The sequence below is a fragment of the Papaver somniferum genome, chromosome 3 (genome assembly GCF_003573695.1).
Source record: "Papaver somniferum cultivar HN1 chromosome 3, ASM357369v1, whole genome shotgun sequence".
NCBI lineage: Eukaryota > Viridiplantae > Streptophyta > Magnoliopsida > Ranunculales > Papaveraceae > Papaver > Papaver somniferum.
In genome coordinates, this window is record NC_039360.1 from 203962464 (window position 1) to 203980945 (window position 18482).

At 34.9% G+C, this 18482-nt stretch overlaps 1 protein-coding gene across 12 annotated transcripts; it reads left to right on the forward strand.

The window, feature by feature from the left end:
• Positions 1-11385: 11385 nt before the first annotated feature.
• On the forward strand, positions 11386-17720 carry LOC113358459. Of its 12 annotated transcripts, none has more exons than XM_026602037.1 (10): positions 11386-11610; positions 12281-12352; positions 12862-12984; positions 13209-13385; positions 13496-13601; positions 13839-14027; positions 14406-14571; positions 15818-16113; positions 16439-16528; positions 17274-17720. In XM_026602037.1, the coding sequence occupies exons 2-10, from the start codon at positions 12338-12340 to the stop codon at positions 17336-17338; spliced, it is 1227 nt and encodes a 408-aa protein (XP_026457822.1). In that variant the 5' UTR covers positions 11386-11610; positions 12281-12337; the 3' UTR covers positions 17339-17720. The 12 variants fall into 12 exon arrangements, with proteins under 12 accessions (XP_026457822.1, XP_026457823.1, XP_026457820.1 ...); XM_026602038.1 differs by having other exon boundaries at positions 12290-12352; XM_026602039.1 differs by having other exon boundaries at positions 11440-11457.
• The last annotated feature ends 762 nt before the right edge of the window (positions 17721-18482 follow it).

The window sequence follows — 18482 nt, forward strand, 5'->3', positions numbered from 1 at the left end:
CACTTGTAGTTTTCTTCGTTAACGAAATCTAGCTGTGTATTTTACTTTGATTTCAGCATTATAATTGTTTATTATAATAAATTAAAATACACAAACGATAACTCCCATATACTTGATAGTGATCCTATAGAGTTTGGTTAAGTCCGAACATGTTATCAAGTATCACACTTTCGTAGTCGTATTATCTCGATCTTGTATCCATAGATGACCACACAAAGTGTGAATACCTAAGTTGTTGTATTGTCTCGACTTTGTCCATAGAAGATCACATTTGGTAAGAAGACTTATATGTTGAAACAAAAAGATTGTGGTGTATTTGGGTACCCTCGTCTTTTCAATTGGTATCAAAGCAGGTAAACACGAAAAGATATAACATTCTGTGGTTGGTGTGATCCAACCTATAAGAATTGAATATAATGGATGATCAGTTAACATAGAGCAAGAAGATGATATACTTCAGAAAGTCAATGTGTTTTCAGATCCTGATAAATAGCTCAACATTGTTAGTTCAATTGTTTAACAAAGCTCGGGAAAACAAACACCTGTGAAGCACAAGTCAGATTCAGATGACAGTGATGAGATTAAATTTTTCATAAAGCTTGCTGAAAAATATAATCTAAAAGATAATATATATTATCTATCTGTTAAAGGGATTATCAAATACTATTTGATAAAACCCAAACTTCATGAAAAAGTTGTGTCTCGAGAAAATCTTGAAATTCATGAACCTCCTGACATGATGATAATCACATCTAGTCAAGGTCAAGATGAAAATACAATCTTGTTTTCTCTTGAAACTGAATCTGAAAGTTCTGACAATAATCTTAAAGTAAGAAAAGATTTATTAGTTAAGACAAGGATATGTGATTATATCTCCCATAATCTCTTACCTAATAAACAACATTTTGATTCTAAAAGTTTAACCACTTGCAAGAATCAACAAAGATGTGTTACAAAGCATAATCATGTGACTAATATCCGGTCTAAAAAAACTGTCATTTACTGTGACAAGGATTATCTCTCTGAAAGTGACAAGGATCAGTTAAATGCACACAAACAAATGATTTCAGATCATGTTGTTTTGTTAATGATCTTTTGTCCAAATCAGAATCAAGGAAACAATCTCATCAATCGATGTTGTCATATTCCAAGGAATATCTGGGTCAATATAAGAGTTATACTTAAATCATGACTCAAAAGGTTTCGAGTCACACTTACAATCCTGTTCACACTCGAGTAGATCTATCTGTTGAATCAGATCACTCAAGTTGTGACTTAATCTGTGAAACCTGTTCTTGGAATTACTCCAAAAATGAAGATGTCCGAAATCAAAATAGATCATGTTCTATGTGTAATATTGAGCCATTGAGATCTCAGTTCAACAACTAAGATTATTGATCGGAACTTCCCAAAAAATTGTGCTCGACTAAATAAATGGGAGGTTCTTAAAAGAGCACGAGGGAACATGCGAGAAGTATTAATTTTTTTATACTTATGATTTATTTACATCATGAACAGATTAAGTATTTTTTCTAAAATTTGGATCCTTCACTTTTTAGAGAAATACTTTCGGTCTAAGAAAGTTCTTGATAAAATTGTATAAGATATATTCGGACTCTCTTGACAATAATATTTCGGAACATCCTTCTTGATTTTATTTCCGAATTTTTATATTTTCACGACTCTTTTAATCAAATAAAATACCTTGCTAGGTGTTTTAAAACTTGGAAACCAAGTTTTATTTGGTATATAAAACATCTTAAGAACCGATTATATCCTCCACAATCAGATTGCGGTTCAAGATGGGTAAAAATACTATTGATATTGATTCCCAATTACAGAAGCTTGAAATTGTTTTTCCACTGGTATTAAGTGTTATTTCTCAAAGGAACATAAGAGGAATCAAATATCTTTTGAGCTCATGCTTATGCTAATGCGAGATTTTGAAATTGCTCGTGATCAACTGGAACTCTAGAAGCTTCTATAAAAAATGAGGAGTGGCTCGAGTCAAGTCTTTTGAAGTTGATTGTGGAGGTGAATCTTTTGAAGAGGAGACTCAATCATCTGAAAGAAAAGAGAAGACTCAAGAACTTGAACACTGAAGAAACCTCAGTGAATAATAAGAGCACTTATAGGGATTAAGTTATATGCTGTAATACTTAATCTAGTAAATAAACATCAATGTTTTGATTTACTTCAATTATTGTATAAGATCTATTTTGAATAAAACTATCATTATTATTTATGAATAAAATTATTATTTTAGAAATTATTTTTGTGATAGTTAACGATTACATAGCCTGTGAGTGAATTTTTATACTTTTGCTATGTGTATTCGGTTTATGAGATGCCTGATTTCAGTTTTTATTATCTTTAATATTCGATCTCATATGGTGTATCCCTTATGGTTTGTGTGGCTTTTTGATTTAGCGGGATTAAGTTATATCCCATATTGGTAGGCCTTATCAAAGGATCATAAGGTGTTCCGATTGAAACTCATATGTGAAAACACACAATATGTTGAATCAATTTGTGTTTACATGAGTTGTGTTTAGCATAACATATGTGTTTCGGGTTTTCAACTTTTGATATTGGCACACATTACTTAAAACCGATTCAATCTTTCTCTGGTAAAGTTTGCTCTTGTTGTTTTTCTTTTGTTCTTGCGAGAGGATGACAACACACTGGGGGTGAGTTCTTATTTGAACTTGCGCTTAATGATATATCTTTTTGGGGAGAAGAGGTTGTGGAATTTGAGGTAACAAATTTGTGAGTTAATCGTTTTCATGTTTAAGAAAAGCCTATTTATATTGCATATATTTTTCTTTTGCTTCACAAAATTTCGGTACAATTGATATGTTCCATTATATTGTGTACGAATGTATGTGTGATTCAATTGTTTCCGGTTAATAAAAACTGTGTCAATTTATTCGGCTTATTGTTTGGTATTTTCTTTATTGTTGGGTATCAGGTGTTTTTGCTTAACGAAATTCGGTGCAATTACGTGTTATAATGTTTATGTTTGTTTTAATCGCTTCCGGTTAAGAAAATAATTATGCAAATCAATTTATTTTGGTGTGTAGTATTGTTTAGCTTAACAAAAATACATGATCATTTGTTTAGTCCAATTGATTCCGGATAAAAGAAACTAAGTTAATTCTGATCTTAGTTAGACTTATCAAAATTGGAGGATTCGGTTATTCAAGTATAATCGAATGCCTTGACAAGAAAAACTAGTTAACTAACCCAGTGTTTGTCTTGTCTAAAGGGAAATGTCTAATTTTTTATCTGAATAATTAGAGCCCGATGAGAAACATAAAGTTAATTCTGATCTTTATTTTGGTCTTATCGAAATAAGCGGTTGTGCATACACAATCGGTCTAACAAGGGAATTAAGTTTCTTAGTCGATTTGTTAGACTATTAGGGAAAATTGCTTCGGGAAATTGTTTCCTTGATAACATATTGAAACTAAATTACTTTGTAGTTTCGGTTTTAATATTGGTCATCTAAAGTGGTATGTGAAACCTTCGTGCTTAGTTCTTATAGGTTGTTTAAAAGTTTTTTATATTTGTAAGATTATTCGGTTTGTACTTTATTTGCTCGAACCTTTGTCATTTTGTGACAAAAAGGAGGAGAAATATATGGAGTAAACAAGTGATTTTTAATCACTAAGAAAAGGACAATTGTGCATAAACGTTATATCTAACGAAAGAGTAAAGCATTGACTAAGAGGGAGAAACATATCATATAAATGTTTAGTAATTCTTACTACAAAAGGGGAATAACAAAGATGATCAGATTGGATATTTATCTAGCTTACCTTTAGGTGGAGTAAAAGCTTTTGTTATTCAGATGTCAACATGGGCATTTATTAATTGAATATATGCAGGTTATTATGCTATTGAAACTTGGAATCAAGCGTATGTAAAATGAATTCTTTTGTAATTTGTTTATCCATATGTAATAAGAGTTTTGTCACTAAAATTGACTAAGGAGGAGATTGTCGGAGCATAGCTCGGTTGAACTCACCAAGCGTTGGTATGTCAAGTTTTGTTATCATATATTAGTATCAAAACTCATCTAGAGTCGCTTGATTAAATACTAGAGCCAACTTCGTTTAGGTTAGACTAGAAAGTCTAGGAATGTTGAGACATACAAGTATTACTTTGAAGACCTGAAGAATGTGAAGAAGTAGTGAACTACAACGACGACATCATCCTTCCACTTGAGGTTAGTAATATTGACTTGAACTGTTTCATTCCTAACGTATCTTTCAAGTCGTGCTATGTTGAAAACATAACTGCGAAGCTGTATATACTGTATATATTGTATAATACTCTAGTGATGTGACATGATTATAATAGTATGATCATAATATTAGGGAATTAAACTATGAAGTATAACGCTTATCTTTTGAACTTCGTAGATATGACATCGATATAATCTTGTATATATTGTAATGATTATGTGAATGGATTATGATGAATATTTCATTATAGAAAATAATGTTTTACATTTTCTTAAAGGAAGTACATTCATGAACTCGTTTCGTGAATCGAAATCATTAGGATTATTGGTCCGGCTATTCGTTGCAAATCTTTGGATGACCAATATGTGTGAGTTAGTAGAACCCATCTTAACTTATGTATCTTGGTATAACTAATCACAATGCTTGACTTATGATTTGGTATGACTGGTTTTTATTAATTGGTGTGACTGATCCTAAGTAATCACCATGTGATGGTATGATAGATCTTTATAATTGGTGTGACTGATCCTACCGATCACGAGTGTTGTGTGAACGATCCTTGTGGTGTTACCGATCCTACCGATCACAAATAATACCATGTGTAGATGGAACCGATCCTTGTAACTGGTGTAACCGATCCTAGTGACTGGTGTGACTAATCACAAGTATTTCCATAATTAGGTATAACCAATCCTAGTGATTGGTACAACGAATTGAACCCTTGCATGTGATTTGGTATTTGATAAATCACACATCAGACTTGGAATACAAGTGAACCAATTCTAAACTTGTTTGGAAGTGTGGTATAATCGATTCCAAGATTGCAAATCCATGTAAATAGGAAATAAAGATTTGCAGTGAAAAGATGTCAACATATACTTTGAACACGAGCAGTAACTCTTATCATTTATTGTTCAAAGATATTGTTACTCAAGGTATCCCGTGCCGAAATAAATTAAGAATCTTTTAATTAAGGTTTTTGATTTTATATACATTAATTAGCAGCAATTAATGCGTAGCTCTAGAAAATAAATAGTAATGTGCATTTACTAGTTGGAGATTTTCAATTGAGAGATTTCAGAAATATTGGACAAGCATTTATTGGAATTAGGAAAACCGAATTTTTCCATTCATTCCAAATCTTGAGAGTATTTTCGGTTTTGGAAATTCCTTGATGTCCAAACATCCTTGGTCTATAAATACCTAAGTTTGCATTTCTATCAAACTATCCTAAGATCCAGGCAAACTTCATTTCTTGTTGTTTCTGGTGGAGCCGTCTATTTGGAGAGGAAAGTATCCTAATTAGGTGAAATATCTTACGACCGCTCGTTTAAAGACTTCTGTGGGATCAAGAAGCTCTACGAGTACCATTGTTGGGAAACTAGATAATTGCAGTGTTATTAATTTTCGATTGATTTGATTGACTAATGGTTGTTGAAATTTTGATTGAACCTAATTTGTTTATTCTTGAGAATCTTCTCTTCTGATATAAGATTCAGTCATCGAAGTATCGACGGATCTTTAGAACTGTTACTAGATCTAAAGACATCTTGTGATAATTCATCGTTAACAGACTTCGTTCTGTGCTTGATTGATCACAAGAGATTCAAGTGGTGTTGTGCAGGTTATTGAAGATTGAAGAAGATTTGAAGACAAGATTTCTTATTGGTTTTCGTATCTTGTGAATTTGTGTGCACACACCTTGATCAGCTGGGATCCAACTAGAATCAGATTTATTCGATTGATTAGTTGCGCGAGATCGGCATTCTCAATACATCTCTTTGAGATTTTATTTTGATTGAGTGCGAATCTATACTTGACTATCTCGGTAGTTAAAGTTAGATTGATCTAACCAGGCAAATGAGTTTATTAGATTAAACATAAGAGCCTTTGCCAATGACTCATCTATATCTTTAACAAAGATTGATTAGAATGGTTACCAAACAGATTGTTCCTTTGCTGTTTGGAATACGATCCAAAGGACTTGCTATTCACGTGCGTGACTCTAGAAGTCGAAGGCGCAGGGATACTAAGGAAACTAAGTATCTAGGGGTAGTCCGCTTGGTCTCAACTATACGAAGTTGGTCTAGATTTTGTATATCGGTTTAATTCTGAGAGTATTCAAAACTGGACTAGGTCCCAAGGTTTTTCTGCATTTGTAGTTTCCTCGTTAACAAAATCTTGTTGTGTCTTTTACTTTGATTTCCATATTATAATTGTTTATTATAATAAAGTAAAATACACATACGTTAACTTCGTTATAATAGATAGGGATCTTATAGAGTTTGGTTATTACCGAACCTATTATCAAGTAGCACACTTTGATTCTTGTATCGTCACGATCTTGTATCCATAGTCAAACACACAAGTTATCTTGTTGTCATATTGTCTCGATCTCGTATCCATAGACGATCACACAAAGTGTGAATACCGAAGTTGTTGGATTGTCTCGACTTTGTCCGTAGACGATCACACTTGGTAAGAGGACTTATAGGTTGAAACAAAAAGATTGTGGTGTATTTGGGTACCCTCGTCTTTTCAGGGTCTCATATGTTCTTTTTATTTTTGTTTTCCATTTATTTTCATAGAGACAATTTTCTCCTTCTGTTTTCAGTTGTGTTTCATCACCGTTTTCACTTTTGGCACTTTTTATGAAGCTCCTGTCAATATCCTTGACCTCATAGGAGGTGCTAATTTTTTCTCTTTTAAGCTGAAACTAAATCTAATTAAGATGAAACTTTATATATCACAGGCACACACATGAACAAATCTCACTGTTCAAATAGCATACTTAGCCACAATACTTTTACCACAAACTCATAATTTTACCATAAACTCAAAATTAAGTGTATTAGCCTTCCGAGAGACAAAACTAGAAAAATATGTTGTTTCCAGATTGAATGTATCTCTCAAACTTTTGTTATGTCAGTTTTTTTCTTCTTTTTCCAATGCTACATAATGGACTAATTATAGGTTAGAATCTTGGTTTCCTGTATGGTACTCATTAATTTCATACTGAAGGTTCTTAAAATTTTAATGTTTTTTCTTCGTATTTTCATTGGAGAACATACACCATGAATATTTTGTTTCTAGATTAATTTTACTATTGTAAAGGGGATATTTAACTGAATATTTTGTTAAGCTGCTCTAGCGGTGAATGAGTTTTCCTCCCCTAATCAAAGTTGTACATCCATCTTAGCTGGTTATTCAGAAATATATGGCAACGACCATGAATAGTAAAAGTGGTACTTGGTGAATGAGTTTTCCTCCCCTAATCAAAGTTGTAAAAATGTCAAGTTAACATATATAGGGAGGGGTACTTGGTTGAAGGTACATATGCGGACCATGCACCAACTAGGCTTCATAGCTTAGCCAAAACGGTATAAGTGATGCTTAGACCTCATTTATAGTTATGTAGACTTGCCAATCGAGCATGTTAAGCATGGGCATTACTATGCCATGCCACAGACTCGATGATGCATATTCCTTATGCGTTTTGATGGAACGGTCTATACGGACTAGGCCATTACCATTATTGCTTGGCCACGACATCACAAACGAGTTGGTTTAAGTTTCCATCCCTTCGTGGATGAACTACGATTTGTGCTTGATCCCTTTAGAGCAAGGAAGGGAACGTAGGCAGCCGCAATGAGTTGCAACATTGATGGTTCATCACGTTGGTCCCTCATATCATCTAAGCTCGGTAGCTCGATGCAAGAGATGATTGTGGCCAAGCTTGATGAGGCTTAGTTGCGTGCCAGTAAGTGGATGCTCATACTTCATATCAAGCTACACAAAGTTGGTAAGTGAAGTAGGGAAATTTCAATAGGATTGGGGCGTCCTATGCATAAGTCCAAGGCTTATGCCTTATGCATGAACAATATTCGGTAGTATGACGAACGCTCTGAATTTCCTACGTTGAGGCAAAGCCACTGATGCATGCAAGATGCATTGGCCTTGGCCTAATGGCCTTATACCCTCTAGTGAACAAGGGTAAGTTTGGAACGGTGTGGAAGCTAAGTTAGCTGCATCATTCTCACGGAACATGCTTGCAAGGAAAAATGGACATGCATTTTCCAAGCTCTAAGACCCGGACTGGAGCTTCATCATGGCGCATCGGGTGAGTTATGTCCTGCACGCCCAGGCACGCCGGGCGTAATTCTTCGGCCCGTCACAGTTAAGTTGAGGGAAACAAGAAATCCTTGGTGGTGCAGAAAGCAGTTTTATTAGTTGTTATCAAATTTATATAAATTTGCGAACTACTAATATATGTTGCATACCTTGAGTTTTTTACCGATACGCATAGTATTCCATTCTTTTAAATATGGTGGGTTATTTATGTGTTTACATTTTATCAATTGTTGCTGCTCGGGTTTTGTTATTTAGATATATCATATTAATTGGTTGAAGTAGCTCGTGCATACTTACACAAAAACGAAACACAACATACTGACATACCGACTAAGGATTCAAGACAACAAAGGTGAGTTCAAAATTAGTGACCAAAATAAGATATGTTAATGTATCCTTGTAACCAAAATAAACTTCATTTCATGTTGGTATGCATCAGGTTTCGCATTGGGGTGTCAAAGAGTTGTCAGTGTCTAAAATCCTTTTCAAAATGTAAAACATTTAGTTGAAATATCCTTATCCCAAGTTGACCCTGATAGAAAAATGGTATACTTGCTGCCAAGGAGGTAATCCCTACCCGCTACACATTATTGATAGTAATGAACTAAATTACTATCATTATGAACTCAACTTGCTATAGTTAGTTAGGTTTTCCTTAAATTGATGCATCGGTGGATGTTGATACATCTGACAAAGCAAATTAATATGAAATTTTCACATCCGGGATTTAATGATTTTGAGAAATGAACTACCATGGAATGAAGTTTTAGTTCTTGGTCAACCCTAATAAGTTACGCCGTCCACATTATCATTTAGATGATTCACTCCCAAGATCCTTCTGATTTCAATGTGTAGGAAAGGATGGAGGCATCTATTAAAAGGTGATGAAACACAACTGAAAACAATATGAGAAGATTGTGAGTTATATTCACTTGTTCATCTCAAACCGGGGCGAGGCGAATCCGAAGTCGAGCTTTACCAAATCAAAAATATGGTTAAAAAAAAGATGCCCGTGCTTCATCTAGTTTTGATAAAAATTGTAAAAATGTTAGGGTGTAACCTGAAAAAAAAAGAGCCAATTGCACTTGAAAAATATTAGCGTTTTATCAGCTTCACACTGCTGCTATAGTCATCTAGTTTTTATACTAGGAGTATTAGTAATCAAGTGGTTCGTATTACTGAACTGATGGGTAACTAGCAAAATTTCAAAGCGCAGAATCAATGACTAACCGTGATCAAATTTGAATCATTTGCGTGAACTCTCAACTCGATGGTACACTTTTGCAATATCTCACAAGATACACCCCGTTAATCAGAACAAAAAGTCCAAACATACCGGGTAAACACCCCCCCACAACAAAAAAAAAAGGATAAATAATAAAAGCCCCAAAAGCTGGACCCCTTGCTGTCCTCTGCGAGGCCCACCGGAGATTGAGATATAACTGTTTGATATACTTTTCTTAAGATTGAGTCTGACTGTCTAGTTATTTATCTTAAAAGTATATTGGAGTTAGTCCATACAGATTGCTAGTTGTTTCTCTTGAAAGTATATTGAAGTTAGTCCATATAGACTGCTAAGAGAAACCACACCAAAAAAAACTTTGAGACAAATTTAAAATGCGTTTTTGGTGTGGTTTGCCCACACAGTCTGTACAGAACCACTGTAATCAGAAATATTACGATTTAATCAACAGATTTTCACGTGGTATTAATATGGTGTAGTCGTGAGTTCAGTGGTAAAGTCATTTGGTGATGATACCAATAACCTGAGTTCGAAACTCGTTAGTGGTAAAGTCATTTGGTGATGATACCAACGATCTGAGTTCGAAACTTGCAAGCATCAAATTCTTTGCCGACAAAAAGAAAAGAAAAAAAATACTTAGAGCAAATCCTATGGGTAGTGTCACCCTTTCAAATGAAAGAGTGCACTACCAATTTGAGCAAATTTGAGGCTCCTATGGGTAGTTTTTACCACACTTTTCCCCCAAACACGTTGACGCACTCGTTCAACTGAACGAGTGGTTGGTAGTGAAACACTAGACGGGGGACGGTCCCCCGTCAAAAAAATTTGGAACTTTTTGAACTAGACGGGGGACAGTCCCCCGTTTTAGAACTTTTTTTAGTTTTTTTCTTTTGACGGGGGACTTTCCCTCGTCTTAGGAGTTTTTTTAGTTTTTTTTTTTTGACGGGGAAAGTCCCCCGTTTTAGGAGTTTTTTTAGTTTTTTTTAGTGGCTTCGCTCGTTCATATGAAAGAGATAGTCTTCATTTGGGGACTACCCATATAGAGCTGTCAATTTTCAACCCGGATTGCGGGTTGGACCTAGCTTGGCTTGTTTCAACCGGGCTCGGCTTGTCCCGTTGGCTAAACAAGTCGGGCTAGGGTTAGCATATCTAGCCCTAGTATAAAACAAGCCAAGCTAGGGTCAACCCCCTAGTCGCTCATATAGTTATATGTCTGATTTTATGGTTGATGTGAGACACAAAAATATTTTTCCGGTAATATCATTTTATATTTTTCAATAATCTCAAATGTATATCTTATTTACTCTTGAATGACAACCAATATCTTGAGATTTACATTCAATAGAATCAAAGCAGCCTACACCTAAGAAATAAAAAACACATTTTACGTTTATATACATATTAACAAATAACAATTAGTGATTAAATCCTTCGTATTATTTTAGATCATCAATCCCTTCACATTCCATATCAATAAAATAGAGATATCAAATCCAGAACAAATTGATTCATTAACACCAAATAATAAAATTATTTGTAAATAGAAATACTTGAATTTTGTGTGGCTTAGTAAAACAAGCCAACCCGTCTAGGGCTAGGGTTGAGATTTTGGACTTGTAGATGAATAGTCCTAGGATTAGGGTTGACCCTAGCTTGTCAACGGGTTAACAGGTTAGGGCCGGGTTGACCCTAGCTTGGCCCGTTGACAGCTCTATACCCATAGGATATGCTCTTGTGGTGTAGACCTCGAAAAGCACACGATTCTTCTTTTCGCATCTACGAAAAAGAAGGAAAAAAAAATCTAAGAAAGCTGAATAAAAGGAAAGAAAAGCGGTTGATTTTTTTTCCTCGGTTCCTTTCTTCATCTCTTTTTGTTTGTTTCCTTTCAATTATTTGTTGCGAATCTCATTTTCATAGACTTGTTAAAGAAAATCTTTCATACAATTTCCCTTTGAAAAGAATATTTTGTTCTCTATTCGTCCATTAGTAAGTATAAATCGTGAATCCACTTTTTGTGCTCTGCAAATTGTTTGTAATGCAGTTCATCAATACAGAAAGAACTGAAAATTTCATTAATTTTTTTCCTGGTTTTTTATTTTGTTGATTTGTGGTTTTGGAAATTCTTCTTAAATTTTTTTGATAACTTTGGAGTAACAATAGTAATGATATTTAGTGTGTGAGATCTTAATTTCATCTTATTTGCCCTAAACTTTAGCTAGTAATGTTAACTAATCCGGGATGAAATATTCTATGATTAGTGTCTTTTTTTAAGGAGTAATTCTGTTTGTTTCTATTAATTACTATAGTATGTGAAAACTGCATAATGATGATCAATTATTTAAATGATTTCTGATATTTGATTTCTTTTTCAAATTGTAGTTTTTTATTCCAGATGTATCTTTTTCAACATATTATTGTAATTGGATATAAACTCATTATATAAATTTTGTTTTTTTTGGTAGTCCCTGTTGGATTCTTGGTTATGTTTATCTCCTAAAATATTTCGTAAAGTTAGACTTCACATTATATATGGCTGTTCTAAGACAATGTTTGGAGCCAGGGTCTTACGTACTGGTGTAGACAGCCTTCATGTTTAAATAGGTTTCTTGTCAGATTAAATAAGAAAACAAGTGGTGTAATTTCTGGTTGGCTTTAGCTTTTGCAGCTATAAAATCCTGTTAGCTTGAATAGGGGAGTGCCATGCTAAACTAAGATGAAGTCCCCACAGGTAATAATGGTGCAATATTAATCCGTTATATCTCTTTTATATATCAGCTTCTTCTTTTCTTTTTTACCTTTGTGTTAATTTTTCTCAATGGAAGAAATGCCCTGATTTTGAATTTGTACATCAGTTAGTCAATGAACTTCGCTCCGACCTTCAGTTAGTTTTGAATGGGATACTAGTACATACCAACTGCATTCCATCTACACAGATGGATTACATTGTGATTCCACATCGAAAGTCTTGATCTACTGTTTATTTCTTTTTCCCTCGCGGTTTGTTCTTTCAAGAACTATATTTGAGAGATATGGAGTTGTGGAACTTTATTTGGTGGTATCGGAAGTCATAAAAACTCTCCAAGAAAGTCCAGATGATTGAGAAACATTGGTCAACTACCATTAATCATGAGAGGATATGTAGATTTTCCTTTGAATGCTTTTTGTTGGGAAAATTTATTCTTAAAGGATAGCTTGCCTGCTTGTAGAAGCTGTGAATTTGATAATGCTTTCTACCAGATTTCCCCTCTTCCACTTCAAAAGTATATCAAGGGCGCAAACAAAGTGCGCAGTGGAGCACGTTCACAACATACCTCATGTACAATATCTCATCCCAAATGCTCTAGAGCGAGAGTATGGGAGGTAGGCGGGTGAATGCACACTCACGTTTCTTTTTATCACCACCACTTAGTATATTTGTAACATATAGACATTTCTAGGAGTTTCTATCTCCTAATGATCAGGTGTGAGCTAAAAACAAAGTGACTGAAGCTCGTATTTGGAACAAAATCTATTAACTCAATTATTCTGCATCACTTTCAAACCTTTATATGCATTTTCGCTTATTTAGTAACTATACTAAAAAGCTTTCTCAGGATACACAAAGCACGTCTGAGATACCATCCTCAGCCCAAGAAGTTTCACAGGAATTGCAGGGTGACCTGCCGAACAACACATCCAATGATGCTCCTTTAACGGATTCAATATCTAAATCTGGATCCAGCAATGATAGCAGGAAAGTCTCTCGTGAAGATATTGAACTTGTAAGATAACCTCTATTCGTGTTGTCAATATCCATTTGTGGTGGACTGGTTTTGCTTTTGCTAATAACCACTACATCAGCTCTTTCTAATATAAGCTTTATGTTGTGTAGGTCCAGAGTTTAATAGAAAGATGCCTACAGTTTTATATGAATAGGGATGAGGTGGTACAGACTTTGTTGAATCGAGTGCGAATCGAGCCTCAATTTACATCATTGGGTATGCTGAGCTTTCTATCAATTCCTGATGCTTAAACATATAAATAGCTAATCCATTCCCTTGAGTCTCAAACCTTTAAGCGAAGTATTGAAACTGTGTCAACAATCTTGTTTTGTAACTTATCTCTTTTGTCTCTATAATCTATTTTTGTAGCCTCTCTCTTTAGTTGCAGGAATAATAACGTATGGACTACTAATCTGATTATGGTATCCTTTTTTTTTTTCAATGTATGTTTAGTATGGAAGAAACTGGAAGAAGAAAACACTGAATTTTTCAGAGCTTATTACATAAGGTTAAAGCTGAAGAAACAGATCATTTTGTTTAATCATTTGCTTGCACATCAATATCATCTCATGACATATCAAGTTCCAGTGCCACCCAAGATTTCCTTGGCCCCAATCCAGAATGGTATTCATCCCATGCCTGGTAGGTTTCCTTAATTCTTCTGTTAGTGTGTATTGGAGAAATGAAACAGGTTATCTTAGTCCAACTATATAAGCATATGAGCTCCGTTGTTACATACATTATCTAAGATTAAGGATGCTACACTCTTAGTAGTATCTCTGGCAAACAACCGTTAGAGTCAGTCGAGAAAGAGTAATTATTAGTACTAATTTCTAATATGAACTGTACTACTGTTCTGGATCCAAATGCCTCTCTTCAGTGTTGTTCTTCCAATTTCTTTAGGCGTTACTTTCGTTACAGTTTTAGACTACACCAGTTAGTTATGCATATATTTTCTCATCAGCCTTGCCTTTATTCACTATTTCATTCTTAGTCAATGCCGAGCCTTTTGCAGTGCAGCTAACAATTTACCTATGGGGTACCCTGTTCTACAACCACCACCAATGTCCGTGGCAGGTCAGCCACATCTCCATGCCATGAATTCTGGTCTTTCTAGATGTCAAGTGGTAAATGGAGTCTCTGCAACAGGAAATCTTCACCCTATTCAAGTAAACTCGGGCAGTGAGTAAGAACTTAGTCACTTACTCTCTCACGTCTCATCTGTTTCATGTACTGTTTCTTAATTTCTGTTCTAGCTTTCGTATTTGTAAAGTAAGATTCAGTTGTGAAGCAGACCTGCTGAAACTTGTGGTTGAGTGGATGCGATAACTATAATATCTTGCAAACAATGTAATTCGACTCGGGAATCGGCCCCGGCTCGGATGAGGACGATCCCCGAGTATTCCCCGATCCCAACCGAGTAACTCGGCTAATCATACCTGTGCATATTTTTTCCAGATATGTAAACTGTGTGTAACATTATTAGATGTGGAAGAAGAAGAGAAGAAAAATGGAGGAGTAGTAGTTCAAAGAGAAGTTGACAAACTTATCGAGTTGGCTGATCCTTGCGGCTGCACTGTTGCTTTAAGTTTTTAGTCTGCCGAGTTACTCGCGACTCAGTAAGACTTGACTCTGACCGAGTCACAACTTACTCGGCGAGTAAATAGAAAATGCCCGACTCGGCCGCAAGTAACTCGGCTGACTTGGCCGGGGCGTACTACATTGCTTGCAAACACCTTGTTTACTACAATGTTTAATTTATTAGCAAGTCTCATGGTTAAGTAGACACAATCTTCTTAAGCCACATCTAATTTTGCTCCATCAGGCAAGATTATTATATTACTGCAAGTCGTAAACCCATGCTTTGCCATGTTCATACCTAGTCTTTGTGTCTGGTGGATTCTATTTTTTGTCAAATCAGAAAAGAATCAATTTGATTTCAATGGTCTTTAACGATATTACATGGCAATTTTTTGAAGTTTATGTTTTGAAATTTCTCACTTAACAGTCATGTCTTGTCAACTCTGAATGACTTAAAGCTGTGTATATGATGCAGGAGCATGATTAGTTTTACTGTTTTCTTTTATTTGAGTTAATTGGTCGCCAATACGTTTGATGACTTTCTTATAGTAATTTCAAGTATCTTTATTTAGCTCGGAAACCCTAGTATAAATAGGATTTCTCTTTCAGTTGAGACTCTGCTTTATCTACGTTCTGTGTGAATCAACCCTGGTTTCTTCTTTACTATTTGTTGCGTCATATGTATTTTACGTAAATATAAAGTGTACCATAACCGTTATATAAAGATACCGTGTGGAGCATCTTTAAAAATGACTATTACTACTCTCACTCTCTTTTTTCTTGACGACTTTTCTAATGACAATTTTTTTTTTTAATATTATTGTTATATATATGGTGACGTTGGAGAGAAGTGCGAGTACTGCGGGACTTATTATCCCTCCTAACAGTGCCATGCCATCCATGTCAGAAGTAGCCATCAGTCCTGCATCAGTGGCTTCCAGTGGTCATTTTCCATTTACTACATCAGAGATTTCAGGAACGAGTGTAGACACATCAGCTCTTGCCACAGCATTCACATTAGATGTGGCAAATTCAGTAGGATTACAGCTGGGTGCAGATAGTGGAAGGGATTCCCTCAGATCTTTAGCAAATATTCCTTGGAATTTTAGCTTGTCAGACTTAACAGCAGATTTGATAAACTTGGGAGGTAATCTTTGTTTTCTTTTCTGTGTTAAATATAGCGAATGAGCTCACTAGAGATTTTAGGACAGAAAGAGAACCCTTAAGATATTTTACAGCTTTGCTGAGTAGGATCGTCTCTAGTTATTTAAGTTAGCCCTTTAATTAAGTAAATGAAGCAAAACTAACTATCATTAGTAAGCGAATTATTCGTAAGTGGACTTTACTCTTGTTTTTTCTCTGTCAAACTGTGAAAATTTCCTCCTTTTTAATGGATTGTCTTATGCTGTTATGAGAAAGTATTATGTTAGCAGAAGTTTGTAACTGTAATGTAATCTTGGTAATCTTTTCAGATCTTGGAGATCTGGGAAACTATCCAGGGTCAGCCTTCCTGCCTTCTGATTCGGATCTTTTGCTGGACTCTCCAGAACAAGACGACATTGGTAAGCGAAATAACTTACACATTTTAAGAAATAGACATGATGTATATTATCCTATCCAGATGTTACAAAAATGCAGCAGCAATCTACAATTGTCGATTCCAGCCAATTTAGGGCTGTGAATCTGCTGAATTTCCCCCTTTTCAAAATAGGTGGATTCACAACCATAGGATGAGATCAAGAGTTGGACTTTTCCTGACAGATCCTTGACCCTACTATAGCTACTCTGAAATTGGAAGTTTCATCTGGTAATAAAATTTTACGGCAGAAGTACACATTTACAGGTAGAAGCATTGATACAATAGATTTTCAGATGTGGAACACAGGCATTGATTTTATAATAGCTAAAACTTGCATATTGGCTTGTGAATGAAGCTAGATAGAACTATGCATTGTTAGATGGATCAGGTAGAAGCATTGATACAATAGATTTTCAGATGTGGAACACAGGCATTGATTTTATAATAGCTAAAACTTGCATATTGGCTTGTGAATGAAGCTAGATTGAAGTATGCATTGTTAGATGGATCAGTTGTTATGTTATGCCGAATTGAAGCATCAAATCTACACGTGGCATAATAAAGACACGTACAAACTTCAAAGAAGATATGTTTCTCGTCATTGAAATTGTTCATACTGACGTCCTACTTTTTATGCAAATAGTGATCATCTTTTGTTGAAGTTTATTATGACTAACAATATTAGAGTCAGTTATTCATCATTGAATAACAACTTCTCTTTGTTTCAGTTAAGGATTTTTTTGCTGATTCTGTCCCCGGGGAGTGCTCTCAGTCCGATGAAGATAAACTATGAACTACTATGGCGAGTCGTTCCCTCTGTTTCCCTTAAATAGTTTGCAACCTTGGTTAGGCTGAAAACGAGAAGTTTAAATCTTACATCTTCGTAACTTGGTAATGTTAGCATTTCCATAAAATTTAGACACTGTTTTAGAATGTTATATGGTCTACATTAGTTTGATAAGTGCAGTCTGATATGCTCATTGCTGCTCCATTTTCTCCTCCATACCAATCTTTGTCAATACCGCTCTAGCCGGTGATCTTGGAGTATATATGCATCTTCTACTTAATGGACACGTGTAATTTACTGTGCCAACAAATGGCGCCTATTTCTGAAAACTGAAATCGTCTGCTGCTCACTGTGAATAAATTTATCTTGGTATTGATTAGAGAACTCATAGTTTGGTTGTTTCTTCTACAAGTAGTCGCGCAACCGGAACAAGTCTCTCTTGAAACCGTTGTTTTCCACAAGCTGTGTTTGATGACATCTAACATGCAATTATATGTTTCTCCATGGAAGTAACATTGTTTAGTTATAATTGTGTGGATCCATAGATTTGGGGGCTTATCTGAAAATAAAAATAAAAATACATCATCAAAAGCATGATTTTAGGCTGCGTTTGATAGCCAAGGGAACATAAACTTTCTATAGAATTACAGGGGTTAGTCAATTGGGAATTATAGGAAATTTTAGAGACATTTCAAATCTCTTGTTAGTCGATAGGGAGTTTTTGTAAATCTTTGAGAGTTTCTGTTATTGGATAGTGATTTTCTGAAAATCTTTAGAATTCTCTGTTATTGGATAGCGACTTTCTGAAAATCTTTAGAACTCTCTGTTATTGGATAGTGACTTTGAACGCTCTGTTATTGGATTTGGATTTCCAAATCAATGATTTAAGATTATGGGGGACTTTTAGAGACTTTTAAGTGAAAATATACCATAAAAGGTTTGAACAAAGTTTCTCCAAAATAGGTGATATTTGGAGAGACTTTAGGATATTAGAAAAAAGAAAGAAGAAAACAATAAAGAAATAATAACATGTTTAAGGAGAATCAGAGGTGAAGGTAAGAAATAATAACATGTTTAAGGAGAATCAGAGGTGAAGGTAGAAGATGTAGAGACAAGAAGGACGATATCTTATTAGAGAGATTAGTTGTTG